The sequence below is a fragment of the Haemorhous mexicanus genome, chromosome 4 (assembly GCF_027477595.1).
Source record: "Haemorhous mexicanus isolate bHaeMex1 chromosome 4, bHaeMex1.pri, whole genome shotgun sequence".
In the NCBI taxonomy this organism is placed as follows: domain Eukaryota; kingdom Metazoa; phylum Chordata; class Aves; order Passeriformes; family Fringillidae; genus Haemorhous; species Haemorhous mexicanus.
In genome coordinates, this window is record NC_082344.1 from 12,227,822 (window position 1) to 12,249,515 (window position 21,694).

A 21,694-nucleotide genomic window follows, 5' to 3' on the forward strand; every position below is an offset into this window, starting at 1 on the left:
CCCCAAACTCATCAAGATCTCACTGAATTTTAGCCCAGTAAGCAATAAACAGAACTGAAAATGGTAAAAACAAAAGAAATTACTGCATGTAAACAAGCTTCATTATGATACAAAATATTTATTGGTCAGGAACATCTGTAGAAATTCCACATTTGTGCTGTATTATCATCTCAATTACACTGGTAAACTACTCAACCCCTTCCTTATTCTGATATAAGTGTAAAAAAAACACAGACAAAGCAACATGTTTGAACTGATTAGCACAGCAAAGGAAGTGCAGATAGGTATCAGTCAAACAGTGTAAGCAACTTAAAATTGGAGGATGGAATAAGTGTACTGCTAAATGGCAAAGAGACTCAGTCCCAGCACATTCCCACTTCATTTGAAGGCAGAATGGCTGATGTAAATCAAAGTGATTTAAATTGCTGAATTTAAACAGGATTTACTTTATCAAGCAGGAAATTTCGATATGAATAAATCAGTTTGGGAGCATGGTTGGATTTGTATTAATTTTTCTACGGGTCAATTCTTACTGATTGGTAACTACTAAAATGTGTTACTTGACAACTCCATATGTCCTTTGCAGGAACACACAAACCACTCTGCATTAACATAGCAAAATATTGTTTCCTAATTAAATTTTTAAAATATCTTCAGGGCACCTGTTATCTAAGAATAAAAGTTTATCAAATTGGGTTTTTGCTGTATTTACAAATATTTAAAGATTACCAGATATCTTGGCTTTCACCTTATGGGAAGCAGGTATCTCCTCCAGCTGCTTCACACTCAGCTTTCAGCCTTAAACTGAATCTAGTAAACTGATGAAGACCCCATGTCAGTATCAGCACAGAAGGCTTCTATTGGCTTGATCAGAATTTTAAGACCCCCTTGTTCCAGAATACTTCCTCAATGTCAACCTTTGCTGGTTCAATTTCCTTTAAAATTTCAGTATAAATATGGTGCTCAGTTGCTTTTTTTTTAATGGTTGGATTATTTTAACAGGTGACAGCAAGTTTAGCCATAAGCTATCCTATTTTCACATCTGATTTGTGTTTTGAAAATTAATTTCAACTTTACTAATAGGGCTCATAAATCTGAATTAAGGACTAGGAAAAATTATTCAGTGTTTCAGGTGGGGAGAGTGTGTGTGTGTGTGTGTGTGTGTGTGTGTGTGTGTGTGTCTATTAAAAAAAAATCAAATCACACTCCAAACAAGGGCCTCAGCAGAGACATGGAAATAAACACCTATGACAAACAACTCATGAAAGAATAACTGCAGCTGACACATGAAAAAAAAAAAAAATCACCCTCATCCGTCAGTTTAACCTGGTTAATTTTGAATTATCTTTTTGGAACACAGACTGCAAATAACCAGAGGACAATAGCATAAGGTTGGATGGGGCTTTGAGCAGCTTCGTCTGGTGGAAAGTTTCCCTGTCAGTGGCAAGGGGGCTGGAAGTAAATGATCTTTAAGATCCCTTCCAACCCATTCTGTGACTCTATAACCACCTCAAAACCTGAGAGAGAAAGAGTTCTTTATGGACTTGAGGAAAAGGAGTATTAGGATATGATATTCTAAATACCTATATCTTGTTTCAAAATTTCTTGTATTATATTCTAATGCCACTGAAGTGGGTGAGTTACATGAAAATCCAGATGAAGTGCATGTGAGGGGTAGGACACTGCTATCAGTGTTTTTTCACTGTGACAGGAACCATGCTGTGGGAAATTTGAAAGAAACCCTTCAGACTGCTCTGTAGTGATCATCAGATACAGCTTAATTTTAGGCTCCCTGTATATCCTCCTTCAGCTTGCAAAAAGCAGCATCACTCCTGTTTGCAGAAATAAAAAAAAGGCAGCAGATTTTTCCTTTCACCAGACTAATCTGTTTTACTAAGAATGGTAGCAGTTCCTGAGAAAGACACCAAGAACTGCTACTTTTACCAGGATAATCCACCTTGGGGTTCTTTCTTCTGTCTTAGTGAATTCTTCCCTTGCTGCCTCTTTCTGGGGCAGAAGCTGAATAACCAGGGCACTCAGGAATACATCCATATAAAAGTGCTCAAAGCTACAGTGAATCTGTGAGTGTTCCTCACACATCAGCCCATGCCAGAAATAGGAAAAACTAAGGCAGAAATATTTTGTTTGTTTTAAAGCTCTTGTCAAATCTTTTTCTCACTGCACAAAGTGAGCGAGTGAGACTAAACAATGTGCATTGGAAAAAATCATTGCAGAAAAATATCAAATGAAAAAAGTAAAATAAAAATCAGAATATGAGAGGTGGAATATGAAAGGGGGACAAATTTTTTACAGTACCTTTTTAAAAGTATTTTTACCGTTCGTAAAAACTATTCATCTCACAGCTGGGTTTTAGCCCCAGAAGGACACCAGTGCTTTGGTGACCAGCACATCACACAAAGAACAAGAGTGTACATCTCCTGCCTCCTAAGCCTCCTAGCAGCCCTGCACAGCCTGGACAGCTGGCTATTTTTATTTCCAGGATAGCGTGTGAGCTCAAAGCTTATTACCAAGGGTTTCCCCCTGCACACAGGAGTAATGCCAAGGATTTTTTTTATTTTTTAATTGTGGGAATGGGCTCTGCATACTGTCAAACTTATAACACCTTACACTTTGTGAGGGATTTAAGTCACTTATGTGCTTCCCTTAGCTTGTATTTTAAGAGTAGACTTTATTTCAGCATTTATAATTGTTTTGCTTAATTCTTTAAAGTTCACAATGTACTTGCTCATATGAATGGATTAAACTAGAAGTGCTTTTAATATTAAATATGGAAGAAATCATCTTTTGATGCTCCTGTTTATCCTCCAAAAAAACCCCCAAAACCCTGAAATCACACAAATGAAGGGATCAGCCTAGAGCTCAGCACATCCTGATCAGGGACCAGGAGATTCTGCCTCTCTGCAATACTTTTCTCTAGCTTGACCAGCAAACAGAGGAGCTCGGATGGATCCAACAGGTCACCAGGGAACAAGTCAGCAGTATGGCCTTATTCCTTTTTTACCTTGTGCTGCTGGGGGCAGAAGGGGGCAGATTAATGCCCTTTTCCCAGTGCTTCCTTGTTTCCTACACTAACCCACACAGGTGTAACTACTCCAAAAATACAGAGCTAGCATCATCTTGAGAATAGGCACTGAAATGAAAATGAATTTTATTTTTGCCCATCAGGGTCTCCTGGCTGTGTGGAATTAACCCTTCCAAGCCACTGGCTATTTGCTACTAAAATTAAAGTGCATTTTTTTGGCTGTGCTGAGGAAAACCTGCAGCCTTTGTTACTGTATAGGCCAGAATATATTTCTAACATCACATGATGTTGGAAATGAAAACAGTTTCACATAACACCACTGGGAAAGATCTTGCCGCTTCTCCATTCCCACACATCCAGCTCAATGGATGACCAGATTACAATTCAGTTTTCTTAAAAGCAGTGGTCTACACCTGACAGAAGCTTCAGCCAGAAAGAATAAAGTCAACACTAAACAAATTTTAAATATGACCTAGTTCTGAAACTTCATCTCCTTTATGTGACTGAGTCATTATTGGGATAAATCAGTATGCAGTAATAGGGGGCATTGAATTGAAGCAGCCAGTAAAACCCTATTGCAGAAACAGAGTTTTGTTGTGAACTTTTACTCACACACGCTTCCCTTGGAGGAATTAAACTAACTAGACTGTGCCAGGATGAAAGGCCTTTGCAGAAAAATGATTTTGGAGGAAATTAGGCCTTTTTCCAATCACATAATTTTCTTGAAGTGTCAGAACCCTCCAATTCTTCAAAACTTCCACCTTACAAACGGAAATTAAAAGCATGGTCTCAGTAGTCAAAGCACACATTTACCAAAAATAAATCCATTACTCACTGTAATGCTCTCTCTGTATTAATTATGCTGTTTTATGAGCAATTTCAGCATGAGGCCACTGAACTGCAAAGGCTTTCTTGTGTGGCTCTGCCCTGACACTTAAAAAAACTAATGCAACATCCTCTGCTACAAAGAGTGATAGAGCAACAGAACATCCTTATCATGACAGAGAACTTGTAAAAGTTCCTTTTCTTATAAAAACAAACAATCAGTGGGCATCACCTATGCTGAACAAACCCAATCATACAGTGACTGCACTTTAATATCCACACATGTATGAGATGTAGTACAGGTTCACTGTGAGGAATTTATGTGCTTTTACCTCAGTTATACAAAATAACACTCAAAACCAGTAAAATTTCAGATTTGTGTCTCTTCCCCTTGAAGGACTGACATGAGCCCCTACCATGGAAAGAAAAGTGAAAGGGAAAAGGAAAAAGTGGGGGGAGAAAAGGGGGGGAAAGAAAGGAAGGAAGGAAGAAAGGAGGGAGGAAGAAAGGGGGGAAGAAGGGGGGGAAGAATAAAGAAAAATAGAAACAAGAACAAAGAAACAAGGAAAAAAAGGGGAAAAAAGACAAAAGAAAAAATAAAAAAAAGAAAGAAAAGAGGAAAAAAAGGAAACAAAAATCTTTTTTATCTTCTTCCTTTCAGTCATGAGCCCAGCCAACACACCTCAACAATCATTTGAATCTAATATCTCCTAAACTTGCAAAGATATCTTGCACTTGACATGTGGCTCTTAAGGTCTGTATTAGTTTTTAATAGTTTACACTTTGTGGATTCTTAACTTTCAGGGAGGGAGGTTTTTTTCCTGGCAGAGATGTAGAGGACTTCCAGAAATTTCATATACACTAATTGTTTTTCTTAACTGTGAGAAATGACAGCTCTGTTTTTCTAAATTCTAAGGTTTAGAAATAAAACTTACATATAGGGAGTATTGGAAAACAGGGCCAGGAAGTGTTGAGGTGGGACAGAAAAAAGTTATTAATAAAATCATCCATACAAATGGCTCAAATGTAAGCAATAAGTTGGGGATTTTTGGAGTATCTTTTTTCCCACAGTTTGCCAAAACTCAGTTTCTTACAGGAATTAGGATATTTCTTTATGCAAGTATTGGATAAAGACATTGCATAACTGTAGTATGCAGTATACAGTTACTGTCATCAGTACTTTCCAAGATATACCCCCAAATTTGTTCTAAATATTACCAGGAAGATTTTACTTCTGTCACCACAGACATCTTTCAATTTGTCTCTTTTCTTACATGTTCTGTGTCTCAAAGATGAACTAAATTGAAGTTACAGGAGACCTTTTATATCTCATTATACAAACAATCTCTTTACAACATAACAAAGAAGAAGAGATTGACTCACATTGATATTTACAGAACAACAGAAGCAACACAAAACCACAGCTGTCAATAATGAGAGAGGAAAATAAGAACACTATTACTTAATATTACCAAAATAATATGAGACCTTCCATTCAGTTCTACAGTCCCAGGGGAAAGGAAAGGGTCTCTCTCATGGTACAGCCTACATATTAGGTGTGAAACTGGTTGGATTTTCCCATGCCCTCCCACCAATAAGTGCCCATATCATTCTTGGTCTTTACCTCAAGGCCAAAGCCAAATTGCCCAAACTGAGCTCAGAGGCTTCTTGGACAGATAAAACACTGTGCTGAAAATACATAGTCAGCTACATATGTCCTTCTGCCACCTTCCAGACCAAAGCAGGCGACTCTGTGACACAAAGACCCTTACTGCAATGTCAATATTATGAATGATTACTAATGGAGGAATGCTGACATCTCAGTATTATGACTGAAACATGAAATATGGCATATAAAACTTTGTTCTGTCAACTCCCCAAACAATCTAAGTCTGCAAAAGGCAGACTTCTGGATCATACAAATCATATTACAAAACACTGTGAAGAGTTCTTGAGTCTTGTGGAAAAACCCAACTCTTTTGCCTCAGACAGTAATGGCCTGATGATCTGATGAAAACCAGCACTGATTTTCAAGCTCACCTGTTTAAGGCTATTCAAATCACCCCAAATATCTGAAGCACTAATTTCATATACTAAGGCATGGAGAGGATTGCTTGGACAACAAGAGGACAAGACTATAACTGTGGCTTAATTAAATGTAAATCCTCCAAAAATCCTGGCTGCTAGGTGCTGCATTTTGACCTCAGGAACGGAAGCTTATTCCTTCTCTTCCCAAAATATGAGGCAGTACCACCCAAGGGAAAGGAAATCTCTCACAGCTGTTGAGTGTGCCTGCAGCACACTGCTGAACAGTTCTCCCTATCCATCAGAAAAGAGGATCACAGTCAGCCACTAAAACACTGTGCTAAACCACCTAAAATACTTTCCACTTGTTCCACTGGTTTGAGAAACACACATTGCCTTCTACCTGCACACCAATCACTTCTAAAAACTGATTTGTATTAGCAGTGGACATATGCATAGAGGGGAGGGGAAAGTGCATTGAAATGCAGCTTGTTGTAGCAAAACAAAACTAATCCGTCAGGAGGAAAAAAACCCCACACCACTTACTAAACCAACTTTAGAAATGTGCAAATAGGATCTGGACATGAAGGATTTAAAATACACACATGTGTCCATTAACATGTAAGAAGTCACCTAGGCAATGGTTTTCACATAAACTGCTGGTGACTTCCAGGGAATATGCAACAAGTAACTAAGAAGAGCAAGCCTGCTGTGCAGAGGCTTACATTTGCTGAATGATTGCCATCCATATTCATTAGCCATGTCACTGGAAAGTGTTTAGAATTCCTGAAATCTGAACAAAACAAAGGTCACCACCCAGTTAACAGCAGTGCAGAAAATCACCCAGCATAACACACTGTAATGTTCTGATGGACATGAGACCTGGAAAAGCAAGAAAACCAGAGCAACTAATTCAGCTGGGATTTGCAGCTGACCAGGAGCATGGCCCTCTTAAGTGCCCCAACACCAAACTCTGGCTACTCCGGGTGGCAAAAGCCGTGCTCCTTACAATTCCCTGTTCTCTCACTGACTTTGTGAAGCCCAAGTACATGGGCAGGGGCAAAGCTCTGCTCTTCAGACTGGTTCAACAAATCCAACAACCTCTCACATATTTCTGTCCTTCTATTACAGCTGATGTCTGCTTAGCTCCACTCTGTCCACCCCAGTCTGGGTTCCATCCATCCCACACTTTTTTCCTGTCCTCCCATCTGATTCCTCAGGTGTCTGCATTTCTGAAGCACCACCCTCTTGCTTCTCCTTCCAAACCACAAAACCAGCCAACCAAAAACCAACAAAGAATAGAAAAAAACCTGCCACCTCACAAAACCTCCAACTAATCAAACCAAGAGGCAAGAAATATATCCTATAAAATTAACCCTTGGGTAAAGTGTATTATAAAATGGAAAAAATATAGATGTTTAATTTTAAAAAATACACCTGATATCACTTTAATAGAAGTTTTTACAAGTGTAGACATTTAGTTTCTTCCCTTTACAATAGGAAAGACATTTCAACCTCAGTTTGAATACTAAATCTTGAATCATGTAAGAACTGTGTATTTGAAAACAAAAAGCACCTCTGAAATTATGAAATACTTTATGAGTCTGTTTGCACTACATTTCTCATAGAGCCCAGTGTACATGACTCAGTCATAGTTTTTCACTTTACTGGCCTCAGTTATCAGTCATCTTTCTACATTCACAAATGTCTAAGTGTATAGATGAAGAGCTTAGAAAATCTCCTCTTAAAAAAAAAGTCATATTGTAAAAGTAAAAAAAAAACAAACCCATGAGGTGAAGTACTTTGGTTAAAATTTGTTACATATTCTGTTATTTGAGACAAGCAGAACGATTTGCTCCTGCCATTAAATTTAGGGACAAGCTAGCTAGTCCAAACCTGCTCCCATAAACCCTTTACTTGACTTTATGTCATATCTTTACCATGCATTCACTACCCACTAGAGATAAATCACAGATTTGGGAAGTAAATGATTTTCAAACCAGAAACAATATCTTCTCCACTAGTAACCACTAGTGAAACTTAACATAGGGAACACACTGCACTAGAAATACCAAATTGCTAATACTCTTATCTACCTATTGTGCTAACAGCTTGAATTCTAGCAAATAAGCTAATTCTGAAATAAAACATCTGAGAAGGCAGGTCAGAAAAATAAACAAAAAAACCCAAACAAAAAAAAAACCAAACCAGTGAACTTTTTAATCACTAACTTATACAATTATTATCATATTGCCCAGATTTGGATTCAGATAGAAGGAAAATAAAACTACATGTGAGTGTCTGTCTTGGACACAGCCCCTTGCTTCAATGTTACCTCAAGTTCCATATGCAAGTCAAGACATCACAATGGTGATAACTTTTTGGTTATGTGGGCCTTTCATAATTATTTAACCTTGTTATTGTTCTACATGGAATTAAAATGACCACAACACATTGAGCAGCCAAAACAAAATGCAATCATCACCCTGCAAAGATCAAGCAAATGTTTTTCCTTCTTCTATCAAGAGACCAAGTTTACCAATTTTCAGAAGGAACTTAGGAAACAAAAAAATTAACACAAACCCTCCCCCCTTCTTCTTTCCTTACAGGAAGGACAGGTATCACCTACCTGATACATATCTATGCTGTGGCCACCTGATGTCTTGTTTGGACTAGATTGAATTGAAAATATACTCTCTTCATCATCCTTTACACTTTGGATCATCCCCTTGCCCTTAAGGGTAACTATAGCAGTATTCCTTAAAGCACCTCCAATAATGTTCTGCCTGATGGTCCATAAACTGTACAAGTATTTCCTTCCCAAATTAACTCCAGCCATGCACCACAACTACCAGGCTTTCAGCTGGAGGGTTGGAAAGGACCCTAAGATCATCAATCCAACCATTAAGTCAGTATGGCCAAGCCCATCACTAAACCAGGTCCTTAAGTACCACATCTACATTTCTTAAATATCTCAAGGGATATCAACTCCAACACGCCCCTGGGCAGTGTGATCCAATGCCTGAACACCCTGTCAGCAAAGAAGCTTTTCCTAATATCTAGAACTGGTTGGTCCATAGAAAAGCACAGCTGGATCTCCATGCATGAATCCTGGGAGTAAAACTGCTGTCTTTGCAGAGCTGTAAAGGACAGCAGATGCAAAATTACAGGAGATATTCTGAATTGCTGATCAACTTGATCACTGAAGTTTAAAGCAAACTTCATGGGACCTTCTGCCTCCCCTTTCCTCCAGTCCATCTTCCCCAGGAGGGCACTGGGTACCCTCACCTTACACATAAAAACCCCCACTGTTTTCCTCCCAGACAGCTCATTGCCCTCCCGCATTGGTACCACGGGCAGACTGTATAGGTGTAGGACTGCAGCCTGAGACCACCCTGCTTCATGGCTGCAAAACATTCGTTTCAGCTCCTTCATCTAATTAGCCCCAAGGCAGTACCATGTGAAGACACCATTAGGTGGAAAAGAATGTAGTCCATGCCTAACTTCCCAGAACCCCTGTCTGGCTGTAAGTAAATGGGCACTTTATCACAATGAAAGGTGAAACTTTCAAAAATAGTCAAAATTAATTCTGGTTTTTCTGTTCTACATTCACAATTCTTCATTCCCCCTACCCACTGCTGACATTTTCCACAGCAAAGGTGCTACTGAGAAGGGTAGCAAACCTTACTGTGACCATAACGTGGTTTTGTTGTAAATGAAATGTAGGAGGAAAGAAAATAAGTGGGATTTTTTTGTTTGTTTGTTTTACATGATGTAGAATACATATTAAAATGGATTAAAAAAAATAAGCTCCAGGAAAATCCTATGGGGTGAAAAAAATGTAAAGTCAAATTCTCTCAGGTAAATTTTCAAAATTACAGCAATCCAGCCTTTAAAGCTTTCAGTGTACAAACTACCTGGCACAAATTAGGGAGGGGGCAGGGGGGAAGAGAGAGCACTGCAACCTCAGCATCATAGCTCCACTTTTACTGGAAGGCAAAGACTGCAAGCTCAGCCCAGAAACATGCAATAATAGAAGGACCTACAGATTATTTTAAACCACTGCTTCATATTCAGCCATGGATTACACACCAGAACACTTCAGTCAGTCTCAAACAATGTGACCCCCATTCAGTTACAGAAATCTACAGCCCATTAAAGCCTTCAAAGCTACATTACCTGCTTTGATGACAACTAAAAATATGTACAATGACTAGCAACAATGCTTGCCAAAAACATTGCTAAAATTGGTTATTTACTGTCAATAGCAGCTTCCCCTCTGCTGCCTCAGTCATGCATTGGAATGCAATCCAGAGAAATCAGAAAAACAGCCACCAGCTCTGAAGACAAAAAGGAACAGCAGCACAGATCACATCTGAAATGGAACAATCCATTTAGCAGCCCAAAGCTAGTGTGAGGTAAGGCAGTCAGATTTAAAGTCATTTCTGCAGGTGCTAGAGAGTCTCAAATATAATATTCTGCATGAACAGAAGGGGTAGGGAATGCAACCATTTCTTTTTTGGCAAAGCGCTGATCTGTCCTCCTTAATGTAAGGAATTATCTTGAATTATTAAAAAACTCCTATACTTTCCAGAACTCTTCTACAATTTCATTTGCCATAGCCACCTCCCTTCCTCCTTTAGATGAAAGACAATGCAGAAGTGCCAAAACATCACAGAAGATTAGATATGAGCTCAAGGAAAGAGAAAGAGGATGCAAATATAGAAAATGGGTGATATGTATCAGTGATTCTTAAACTTGTTGGACTATTACATCCCCTTTCACCATCAAAACTGATCATAAATATTTTCACTTTGCCTTGGAGTACAGTTAAAAACCAGTGTGTGAGTCCAGGCACAAACAGACATACATAGGCATATTGGCTTCTTGGTTGTGATGCTGCCCAGGGTCAGAGTAAGGCTAAAAAACCAATTCTCTGCTCTTTTCCAAGGTACACAATATCCAAGTACTTTCTGAATTGGCCCGAGATTTTCACAAGCGTCATAAAGATGATGCAGAATAAACTACACCTTCACTGCAGCACTGAACAATTGTTCCCCTGAATCTGAAGAGCAGAGGAAAATGAAGTTGATTTGTTCCATTAAACCTGAAGTGTTACTGCATGGCACTCAGTAAAAGTAATGTAGGGAGGAGACAGAAAAGTGAAGACAGGAGGCGGGAAGAGGCACAGCCCCGCCTTCCATCAGTGAAAGCACAACTCCACCAAGCTTGAGGTGATGAGAGCTGAGAACTTGTAGGACACTACAGAGCCCTATTTGGAAACCTTACAGAAAGTCGTAAGAAAAAGGAAAAAGAAATCCTTGACCTGTTAATCTTTTGGTTTATTCCCTTAGTTATTCTGAAAGCCATAAATTCAAATTTCTTTCCGGCTCTCTGTGTGCTGTGGTTGTGAAGAACTGACAGCAAGCAAACAGCAATAGATCATCTGTGCTACCAACAGCACTGAAGCATTAGCTTTTTCACCAACTTCTAGAAAATGCAAAGTTCCTATGGGTGGACACACTTCTCTCAGGTCAACTGAACATTAAATTATTCTTATCTCCTTACCAAATTTAGTTGTGTGTGGAGGCAAAAAAAATCAGTGTGAAAGAGGGAAGTCTTGAAAGAAGGCAGCTCTTCCTGTAAGTACAGAATTTCAGCAGCTGCAATATTATTAACTACTGCAAGTTTAAAAAGTCATTTTCTCTTTAGCCCTATGAAACTGAGTTTCAAGTATTCAGAAAGCAAACAGAAGCAGTTTGTAGGACTTTTGAGCTGCAAACATCGGGAAACTAAGTGAGAGGGAAGAAAAAGAGCAATCAAAGTTATGTGATTTTGTGATTCACCAGCTTAGACAAACTAGGAAAATATATATTTCAAATTATTAAGGCTCCCAAATTCCCACTGAATATACAAGCATGCTGCTTACCTGAATAGCCTGTGAGACCCCAGACTGCAAAACTGATCACAGGTTCATAACTCCAGTCAGAGGCTGTATCTCACATTTCAATTCACAAAACAGCAGTCTTGAAGGATTCCAGCCAGCAGCTACTGGCTGTCAGGCCTGTTCTTAAACCTCTGCTAATTCAAGCACATCTCTCACATGAATTATACATATTGGAGTGATATGTAACCAAATGTCTCATACATGCAAGTGTTTAAATAAAAACAAGCCCTGACTCTTTTGCTCCCTACAGCTGCCCCTGTTTCAGTGGCTGTGCTCAAGAACAGAGTGGTGTACTGACACCGGGTGTAACTCAGCTGAGGTTCAATGCATGCTACCAGGTAAGCATGTTTGAACGAAGAGGTCCCAGATGTTTATCCTGGGATAAGCGTTGGATTTCACAAGAGGATTAAGATGTTGTAAGACTGTGCTACCCGCGGGAGGGACAGCCAAACAAATGATGGCTCTGATCCAGCTAAAAAGTAACCCGAGGAAAAGGAAGGAGCGTGTCTGCCTCGCTACCTGCTCGGTGAACCCGCGGGGCCGCGCAAGCAAGAGCCGCCCTTAGCAAAGGCAGCGAACACAGCCCCGACAAGAGCAGGAAAGAGGAGACTTCCTCAGCGCTGGCAGCTCAGGTTACACCAGCTGAGGCCATTTGTGAAGCCTTAAGATTTAGGTCAAGTTACTGTAAATTGAGGTTAATCTAAACACAACCAATTGTCCTAAAACAATCACACGTTAATATTTTTGGCGCTGCGTTAGCAGAACGAGTTTTTGATGTGTTCCAGACAAAGCTGCTCTTCCTGAACTTAACAATGCCTAGAATTTCACTGCAGGATTTTCAACACATTCTGTTTGGTCAACTTGAAGCTGAGATTTCACTACCACTGGATACCCTATGTCAAAATACAACTTGCCCTGCTCCAGCTACGGCTTGTAATAACCCGAGCCGCTGTCTTTGAAAGGGACACACTTTCCATCAGAGCATTAAAGGTCATAGGAGGCTAGCAGTGCTTGAAGTGAAGAGTCTCTTCATTCCTTTCAGTTTGCTAAACTGAAACCTATTGTGCTGACTAGCTGCAAAAGGAGGTCAGCACAAAAACTCCTTGTCCTAAGGACAGTAATCACACAGGCGCATCAAGCCCGAGTTGGTATTAAAAGGAGAAAACAAATGGGAGAGGCCTGTGGAGTAAGAAAGACACAGAGATCCACCCTTATAGGAAAAGGAAAATAAAAAGGGTTACACAATGACTCCTTCTATGATGCTTACGAAAGAGAAGGAGCATTGCTGGCCTGGGATTTAATTTTGGTATCATCGCTGTTGTGTATTTACTACTGACTTTACCCCTGTGTGAGCAAGATCAGACATAGCTTATTAACTGAAGAGATGCTTAATCCTACTTAGTCATCAGGCATGAGTTAGGGCTACAAGTATTTGACCTCTTGTGGAAAATAAAACATCTAAAAAATTATCTTCTTTTTTCATCTTTGCAATGTCAGAGATATAGACTTTTCCTATAGTGTGAGCGATGAACCCTTAAGCACCTGTAAAGTCATTTGAATAGCAATACTACACAAGAAAGAACACAAGAAATGTGCTCACATTTGCGAACATATGCACAAGTACATATTAAATACAGCAGGTGTAAGCTTTAACAAACTCCTCACAGGCCTGACAACATTCTGTGGCACTCAGTTCCAGTACTGGCATTATCCATGAATCACTAAGACAAATGAAGATGTTCCACTTCTCACTCTGGATACGTTTTTCAACAAAAATAGGAGACTCAGGTGGAGGAAGGAACTTTTCAGTGGTGGAATATCTACCAAAAAGGAAGACATATAACCAGATTTCTATAATTCTGGACATGTCATTCTGTCCCTATACCGAGAAAGCTGAAAGAAGTGGCCTGCCCATTTCCCTTCCCTCAGGTGGAAGTGCAACGTGATCACTAACTTCTGGAAGGCAGTGCCTTAGCCCAGAATTGGTAAAGAGCAGGACTGGAAAATACTGTATGTTTCCAGCTGTGTTTTCTCCGACTTTAACTAATTCTGAATTGTCATAGTATACTTCGGCAGGGGAACAGAAAAGATGATATAATAGGTTATTTGACTTCTGTCACTAGTTTCTCTGATCTAAATAACATTTTAAGTGTTTAGAACACAATTTCCTAAGTACTGGAAGACTAACTTAGAGTTAGAAATGGAGAGTAAGACAGTGGCTATCAAACACACAACAGTGCTAAATTTAAAAAAAAAAGTCTTGAAGGGCCTTAAAATAGGAAAAAGTAGCTCCAGCCTCTTTATAGTTTACAAGAGAGCTCAGATGTAAATAAATGTGTACTAGAAGACCAGTATGATAATTACACATGTAACTGGACAAAGAATGCACAGTAAGAACAACAGTCACAGGGATAAGAAAAAAGGTGATATAATTTGCAGTTATTATTATGTATTTGGCTATTATATACTAAATATGTTATTTATTCTATATATAATATATGTGTGTACACACACCTACAACCTCTGAAAACCCATACATAACATGGATGCAGAGCCAAGAAGACTCTTGCACTGAAAAAAGGAAACAAGAAAGCAGATTAGCTCACAAAGAACCAAAGAACTGATATAATGTGTTGTTATTTCCTGGAACTGATCCAAATATGAACAGCAGAGTTTTGGATTAATTGCAAATTTTCCCAATACTTCCTCTGAACACCAGGCTGGCAGAGCATTTTAATAATCCAACTCAAAATCACAGAAAATAACTTTGGTTTTTGCCAGGTTGAACAAGGGAAGGGGAAAAGGTCCACAAAGACATTTATAAACTATTTTAATTTCTGTGCACATCCTAGTCTATGCCTGTGTATGAGCAAACTAGTTTTGTAACCTACTGTTCTCCTCAACAGAAGAGGCTGAAGTAGTTATAAATCCAGGTATTTCAAAACTCAGCAAGTGAAAACTTTCTCTACAACAAGATGCAAATTCATGGTAGATCAGCAACTCATGAAATACAGCCAAGCCTATGCTCCCACACTGCATTTTGACAAAAGGCTTCCATTGATGACCTCTTGTCAGTTGACACGGAATCACAAACAGTGGAAACTGCACAGTGCCTTCCATGAACTCTGGGAGGGAGGGTGCAAATTGTGGGGGAGGTTACAAGAATCACTGCACAAACTTGTACTCCAGCCAGTGAAGAAAATCAGAGTGCATGTCTTTAAATAATTGTCTTCTAAAGATATCTTTGGGTTTTTTACCCAGCTTGCTGAAGGACACTCAGCAAGTGTCAGTACCAGCTTCAGGGAGGGTTTGTTGGGTGACTTGTTGCCTGGATTAAGAACATCTCCCCTCCCTTCTCAGTATCTCTCAGTTTGGAGGACACATACACAGACATAGATTATATTTTCCTTTAATTTTCTTTGATTAAAAAAATAATTAGAAAAAGCATTTCTTGCTGGCCTCATTGTGCTTGTTGTCATTTAATTCAGTTTCTTTTCCAAATCATGCAGTTTAATAATATGAGTGAAAAATCTAACAATTATTTTTGTGTAAAAAGAAGAGTAAAGCAGTAGCAGATTCTCAGCAGACTCTTCCACTGTAAAACTCTCCACTGGAGTTTCCCAGAGAATTAAGAAAGGGAGAAAACACCTAAATGTGCTTAACATTTTCCTCATGTTAAAAAAAAAAATAATTAAGTTGAATTATTTTGTTAAATAAAAATTATGATGCACATAAATAGTTAAACTTACCACACTGTTATGATTGCTAGAAATTAAGAAGTTGGGAGTTTGCATTTGGTTTTACTGCAAGAAGCATAAATGTCTGAGAGAAAACAATTTTCAACTGCTTTAAAAAGAGTAATTACTTGGGATTTATGTACTGCTTTCATGTTCCCATGGGTGCTCCCCAGTGTTCTTAGACATTAGTCAAAAATCATAATTAACACTTTACAAGTGAAACAAAGCAGATGATGTGGCAAAGCAGATTTTTGACAACATTTGTATGTTTTTTATAAAAAATCGGAAATGGGTCTTTTTTTGTAATGAGGCAGTAGAATTCATGTTTTTAAGATTAAAAGCATAGGGCACATTGAGTATACTCAAATAACATGATGACCATAGCACAGGAATTGAGTTACGATGAATTTCATACCAAGCTACCTCTTGATTAGGCTACTCTTAGTTCTTCAAATGTCCCAGCCAGAAAGGATCTAGTAACAGTGAGAGCTGAAACTGCCCTTCCTCCTTCAACTTCTTCCTTTCTACATCTTTCACATTGTAGCTCTGGCTTTCTGTCCCACATCTTCACGGGAAGATCAATTACTTGCTTATCTAAAAATCCTGGCTTTAATGCTTCTGCACCGGGGCTTGGGAATAAGGGGAAAGGACAACCCACCGCTAGCCCAGGCCCAAAAGCACCGGAACTGCTCTGGAGCTGGATGGGGACACAGCGCACCACAACGCTGCCCTGGAGAGAAGTCTTTCAGAGAATGTCTCCTAAGCCTCCAGCCCCTTTCCTGTATCTTGCGGAAAATCGCACGAGGTGTGAAAAGCGATTTGAGGACAGCTGGGCTGACGAAAAGATGGTCCCTGCTCACGGGGTCTAGGGAGTGACTCTGTTGCTGCCCCGGGAGTAGGTGTAAGCCGGGGCAAAGTGCTGTGGTGCAGAGTGAATTTAAAAGCCTCGCTCCTGAGGAAGAGCGCCAGAAGGAAAAGAAACGTGGCTATGCCTCGCTGGTAACATCAGGAAAGCGACAAGATGTCAGTGAGGTCGTTCTACTTCCTGTTTGCGAAGGGCACACGCACGCACTCCGCCACCCCCGCCGCTTTGTACGGCTCCTGTCCGCGCTCCACCCGGCACCGCTCCCTCGGCATCCCCGCCTCCCTGCTGGCCTCGCCGGGAGATGCGCCGAGCTGCCGGGAGCCGAGCTGCGCTCCCGAGACCAGGAGGCGGGGGCTGCACTCGGCGCTGAGCTTTTGTCTGCCGCTGGCGAAGCGATCCCCACCTCCAGCCAGCCCACCGCGGGGAAGCGGGGCTGGGGACAGGCAAAGCGCCCGGCAGGGCAGCGGGAAGGGTGCTGCCCGCCGGGGAAGAGCTGCCCGGCACCGAACCGGCACTTGCGGCCGGGGCTGGGCAGGCTCGGCGCGGCCCCGGAGAAACACAACACTCCCTCCTCTCACGCACGGAGCGGAGGGGGAGGGCGAGAGGGAGGACTGCCACCCCGCCGCTTTGTCACAGAGACCTCCCCCGGAGGCCGGTAGTAGCTGCCGCCCTGCCGGACCCTCCCGCCCGGCCGCGCCTCCCCGCGCAGCGGAGGGAGGCGAGAGGGAGGGACGTGCGAAGCTTGTAAACCGCACGCTGCCATCGCACCTCCCCTCCTCCCCGCCGCTCTCCACCGCCCATTGTGCGCCCGGCAGACGGCGAGCACCCAGCTGCCCGGTGCCCGCCCCCGAGCGCCGGGCACCCCCGCCCCGCCGCGGGGACACGTCAGGACACACACGCGTGTCCCCCGCGGCAGAGCCGCCCGTCTGCCCCCGTCGGCCGGGACGAACACCAGCAGCACCCCCCACCAGAACCGCTGCCGGCCGCGACCAGCTATAAATAAGGCTCTGCCGAGCGCAGGGCCCGGCTCCCCCCACGCCTCTTATTATTCATCGGTGCAGCCTGGGAGTGGGAAACTCCGCTTCCTACTTGCCGCTACGCTTCTACCGGCTTAGCCCCCGCCCCCTTCCCCCCCTCCGCTCCTCGCTAAGCTCTTTAATTCCCAAGAAAACTTTGGGAAGCAATTCAGCTCGCGTGGGGAGCCGGGATGCTACACACCGGGGCAGCCCAAGCGAGAAACCTGCCCAACTTTTCCTCCAGCCTCCAGCCCAGCCTGCGGAGTCACCTTTCCACCTTCCTCCGCGGGGGGATTTAAAGGCGGCAAGCCCCCCCCACGGAGAAGCCGTGGCGAAACACGCACGCACACACACACAAAACCCTCCCCCGGCTCCCGGCAAGGCGCACGCCTGGCACCGCTCCTTCCCCCTTACCCCAAAGCAGTTCTACCCGTCCCCAGAAGGGGACGGGGGGAAAAAAAAAAATCTGTCCGCTCCCTCCACCCCAGACCGTGAGAAGTTGCGAAGCGTCCCGTCAGAGACCCTGCCAAAGTTGAGTCGAGCCCCGTTCCCCCTTGACTAGCTACGGGGCGGACCTCCAGCTCATCCCAGCGAGCGACGCGGAGTGGACGGCCACCCCTGCGCCCCCCGGCCCGCATCCCCTTACCATGATCAGCGTGTGGTTCCTCTGCTCCGCCGTGGCGGGCTCAGCATCTTGCTGCTGTTTGCTCTGGTGCTGTTGCTTGCTGCTGCTGCCGCCGGTGCCCGTTTTCTTGGTCCTATGCTCCAGGGTCCGCTGGTAGAGGCTCACCGTGTCCCTGCGCTCCAGCTCCAGCTGCTCCGCCTGGGCTTGCTGGTACCTGCTCTCGCAGTTGACATGGTGCCGCCGGCAGCCCTCGATGCGCTGCCTCAGCCGCTCCACCACCGTGCTGTGCTTGGGAATGCCGCCACTACCGGCGTTATTGTTACCGGGAGCGGCGGCAGAAGGGCCGTGGGGAGTGCTGTTAACCCCGATACCGGCCCCGCTGAGGCTGCTCTTCAGGTTATTGTTGATGCAAATACTGCTGCCATTCGCGGCGGCAGCGGGGGCTGCAAAATCCCCCATCCTCGTCCCCGTGCACACTATTTTGGAAGAACTTTTTATCCTACACTTCACACATACAGTCTACTCTGGGGTCCTGATGGGATACTTTTTAGAGAACCGGGGGGGGGGGGGAAAGGGGCACCATCATGTATCAGGGAAACAGCGATCCCAAGCAAATGTTTCTCTTTTCCCCCAGCCAATCCCTCTCGAGAAGCTCCAAAACATTAAAAAGAGAGAGGGAAGGGGGGAGGGAAATAGAGAAGGTGCTAAAAGGTTATCGCCAGCAACACAACCAACACACACACACACACATACACACAAAAAGCACAACAAACTAAGCAGCAGTAGTTCGGGTTAGCAAACTCCAGGAGATATCAGACCAGTTCCTTTCCTCCTCTTTTTTTTTTATAATCCATTATTTGAAAACAGATTCCATGAGATTTCCGGAGATTTTGCCAAAAGCTTTCTCTCCCCATGGATAAGGAGAAACACGCGCCCCTCCACATGCACACACATACACTCCCGTTCACACGCACGTTCGCACACACACATCCAAGCACAGGCACACGCTGGGTACACACGGCACACTCACTCGCACTCCACGGCATCAAAAGACAGGCAAAGCCGCTTGCTTATTGTATTTTCCTTCTAGAAAAAAGTTTTGGTGTTTATGCCGCACCGTGTTCGCAAAGTACTTTGGCTGCTCAGTTGCATTTCAACAGGAACCTAAATAGCAAATCCTCGGGCTGGGGGAAGTAAACACATGAACAATCCGGACCGAGCTGGAGAGGAGAAAAAAAAAAAAAAAAAGAAAAAGAAAAAGAAAAAAAAAAAAAGTAGCGCTCTGAAGTCTCTGCCAAACGCTGAGCTGATACAGCCTAGCGCTTTGCTCTGTCGTGTTGGCTGCTGCTCCTCCTGCCACCATCACAATGATCAAATGCTCTCCTCCTCCACCTCCTCCTCCTCCATGCCAGCGGAGTGATATCAGGACAGGAGCGCACAGTAAACACCGCAGCGGCGGCGGCGGCGGCGGCAGCGGCGGCTCCTCTGGGCCGTGAGGCAGACCCGGGGACAAGGTGCAAAACCCGGCACGGACGTCGCCCAGCAGGAGCGGACATGGCGCTTCCCCCATAGCGCTCACGCCCGGCGGCGGCGGCGGCGGCGTGGGGCGAGCGGCAGCGAGCGGGGCCCGACACCTGCCGGCCCCGCGGCCTCCCCGCACCGCAGGAGCGGGCGGTGCCTCCTGGCCGGCACTCGGGGCCCGACGGCGGCCGCAGCGAGAGCCGTGCCCGCGCTCGGAGCCGCGGCGAGGGCAGCGGCGGGGCCGGGCCACCGGGGCCGCGGGCGGGCGCCGGGGGGCGCAGGCGGGGGCCCGGCGGGCGGACGGGCGGCCGGAGCCCGCGGCCGAGCGGCGTGTGCCGCCTTTCCCTTCTGTGTCAACTGTTGCATAATGAATGGCAGCGGAGCGCGGAGCCCTGCGCCTCCCCGGCACGCGGCTGAACTTTCTATTTTAAACAACAGAAGAAACATGACACGTCGGGCAGCGACATTTGTCCGAGCGAACTGTGGCTGCCTCCATATAGAGCGCGGGTGATTAATGGATCAAGAATAACATCCCGGGAATCTAGTTTTAAACCATTCTGCAGACAAAGCTATTGCGCCCACAATTGTCATTGAGTGTTATTTTCTATCTAACCCTGTGAGAAATGCGCTTCCAATTTTTTTAATACATCTCTATAGAGCAGAATTATCTCAGAGAGACACCCGTGTTCTCTAACATGCAGCTGATATAATGAAAATTGGGAACTCATGCATTGGTAATGTAATCTGATTTAAACCATCTTCATTTTTGCCATTGCAGATTAGCATAGGATACTATTTCTAAGATACAGTGACAAAGAGCAGTCTTTGTCTTATTTAAGTGCCCAGCAGTATGAAATTTGAGGTTGATTTCATGCCTATTGCCACAATTCATGACTATGTTGAGATGAAACATAATAGTGGACAAATAAAAATAGCAATTAGTATCGTCCCTACGTAGGGATTAACAGACACATCTTCCCCCCAGAAAAGAAAACTTTTCTGTAGTATCAGTTTGAGAACCACAGTGAATTTACTTGAAGTTCTTCATGATCATTGATTTCTACGTTATCACAGAACCAGCACGGGAAAATTACAGCTCTGCTCAGAAGCAGCGTAAGAACGTGGGGAAACTGCAGTCCTGAGTCAATTATAGAGATTTGTGCCTCTCTTAATTTGGAGACGGGGGATGAGTTGTAATTTCTCTAGTAACTACTGAATTGAATAGTTAAGATTCAATGTAAGAACAGAAAGAAGAGGAAAAAAGAAGGGGGGGAAGGAATTTCAGGAGTAATAATAATAATAATAATAATAATTTAAAATTGACATGGAAACTGTAATCAGGCCAGGGAGGGAGAGGGCTGTGAAGTACATTTAACTTAGAGCGAGTACTTTTTGGATTCCTCAGCAGTGCCCCCTGCAGCCCGAAGCTCGTGTGCTGCAGCCTGGCTCCACAGAGTGCTGGGCAGCACTCGAGTTCAAAAAAAGAAGTGTTTATTACACCCACAGGGTCAGAAATACATGTAAAAGCAATGGTCTTCTTACAGACTACTTTTTCGGTGCATTTTACAGAAGTTGTCTTCTTTTCCTACAACTGCAATTAATAGCATTTTTCAATCTCTATGAAGTCACACAGACACACCTTAACTTCCAGTATATTACTTTGGCAGTTGTCAACATGATAATTTTTAAGTGTAAGTTGCATTGCTATAGAATTTAATTTCAGCCTATTAAAATGTAGGAATTTCTTATCTCTCAGCTACGTACTTTGGTTCTGCCAGGCTGCACAGCCCAAGGGTGATGATTTGAGTAAAAGAAGTTTTGGAATAACCAGTGCTTAGTGTTAAAAGTTTTGCAAACAAATAGATCACCAGTTTTGTGGAAATAAAATCCCAACCAACCAAAGAAAGGAAGAAAGAAACAAAACACAAAACTCTTCCATCTGAATACATTCAAAAAACATTTGATTCTGACTGAAAGATATTTTTTAATTGGCTGAGGTTAAAGCAAAGCTGAACAAATATATATTTAGTTCCCTTGTCATTTTAACAGCACAGTGGTGATTCTTGTATTATTCTACAGAACAATCTTTT

At 43.1% G+C, this 21,694-nt stretch overlaps 1 protein-coding gene across 3 annotated transcripts in view; it reads right to left on the reverse strand.

Annotated features, from left to right (window-relative positions):
• The window catches only part of MAML3 (mastermind like transcriptional coactivator 3), a 246,418-nt gene extending 226,705 nt beyond the window's left edge, over positions 1–19,713 (reverse strand). For 2 of the 3 annotated variants that reach the window (XM_059843809.1, XM_059843808.1), the window contains exon 1: positions 18,105–19,713. In XM_059843809.1, coding sequence (XP_059699792.1) covers positions 18,105–18,542 — 438 coding nt within the window. In that variant the 5' untranslated portion in view covers positions 18,543–19,713. The remainder of the gene's footprint in view (positions 1–18,104) is intronic. The other variant, XM_059843810.1, reaches the window with a different exon arrangement.
• Between the last annotated feature and the right edge of the window lie 1,981 nt (positions 19,714–21,694).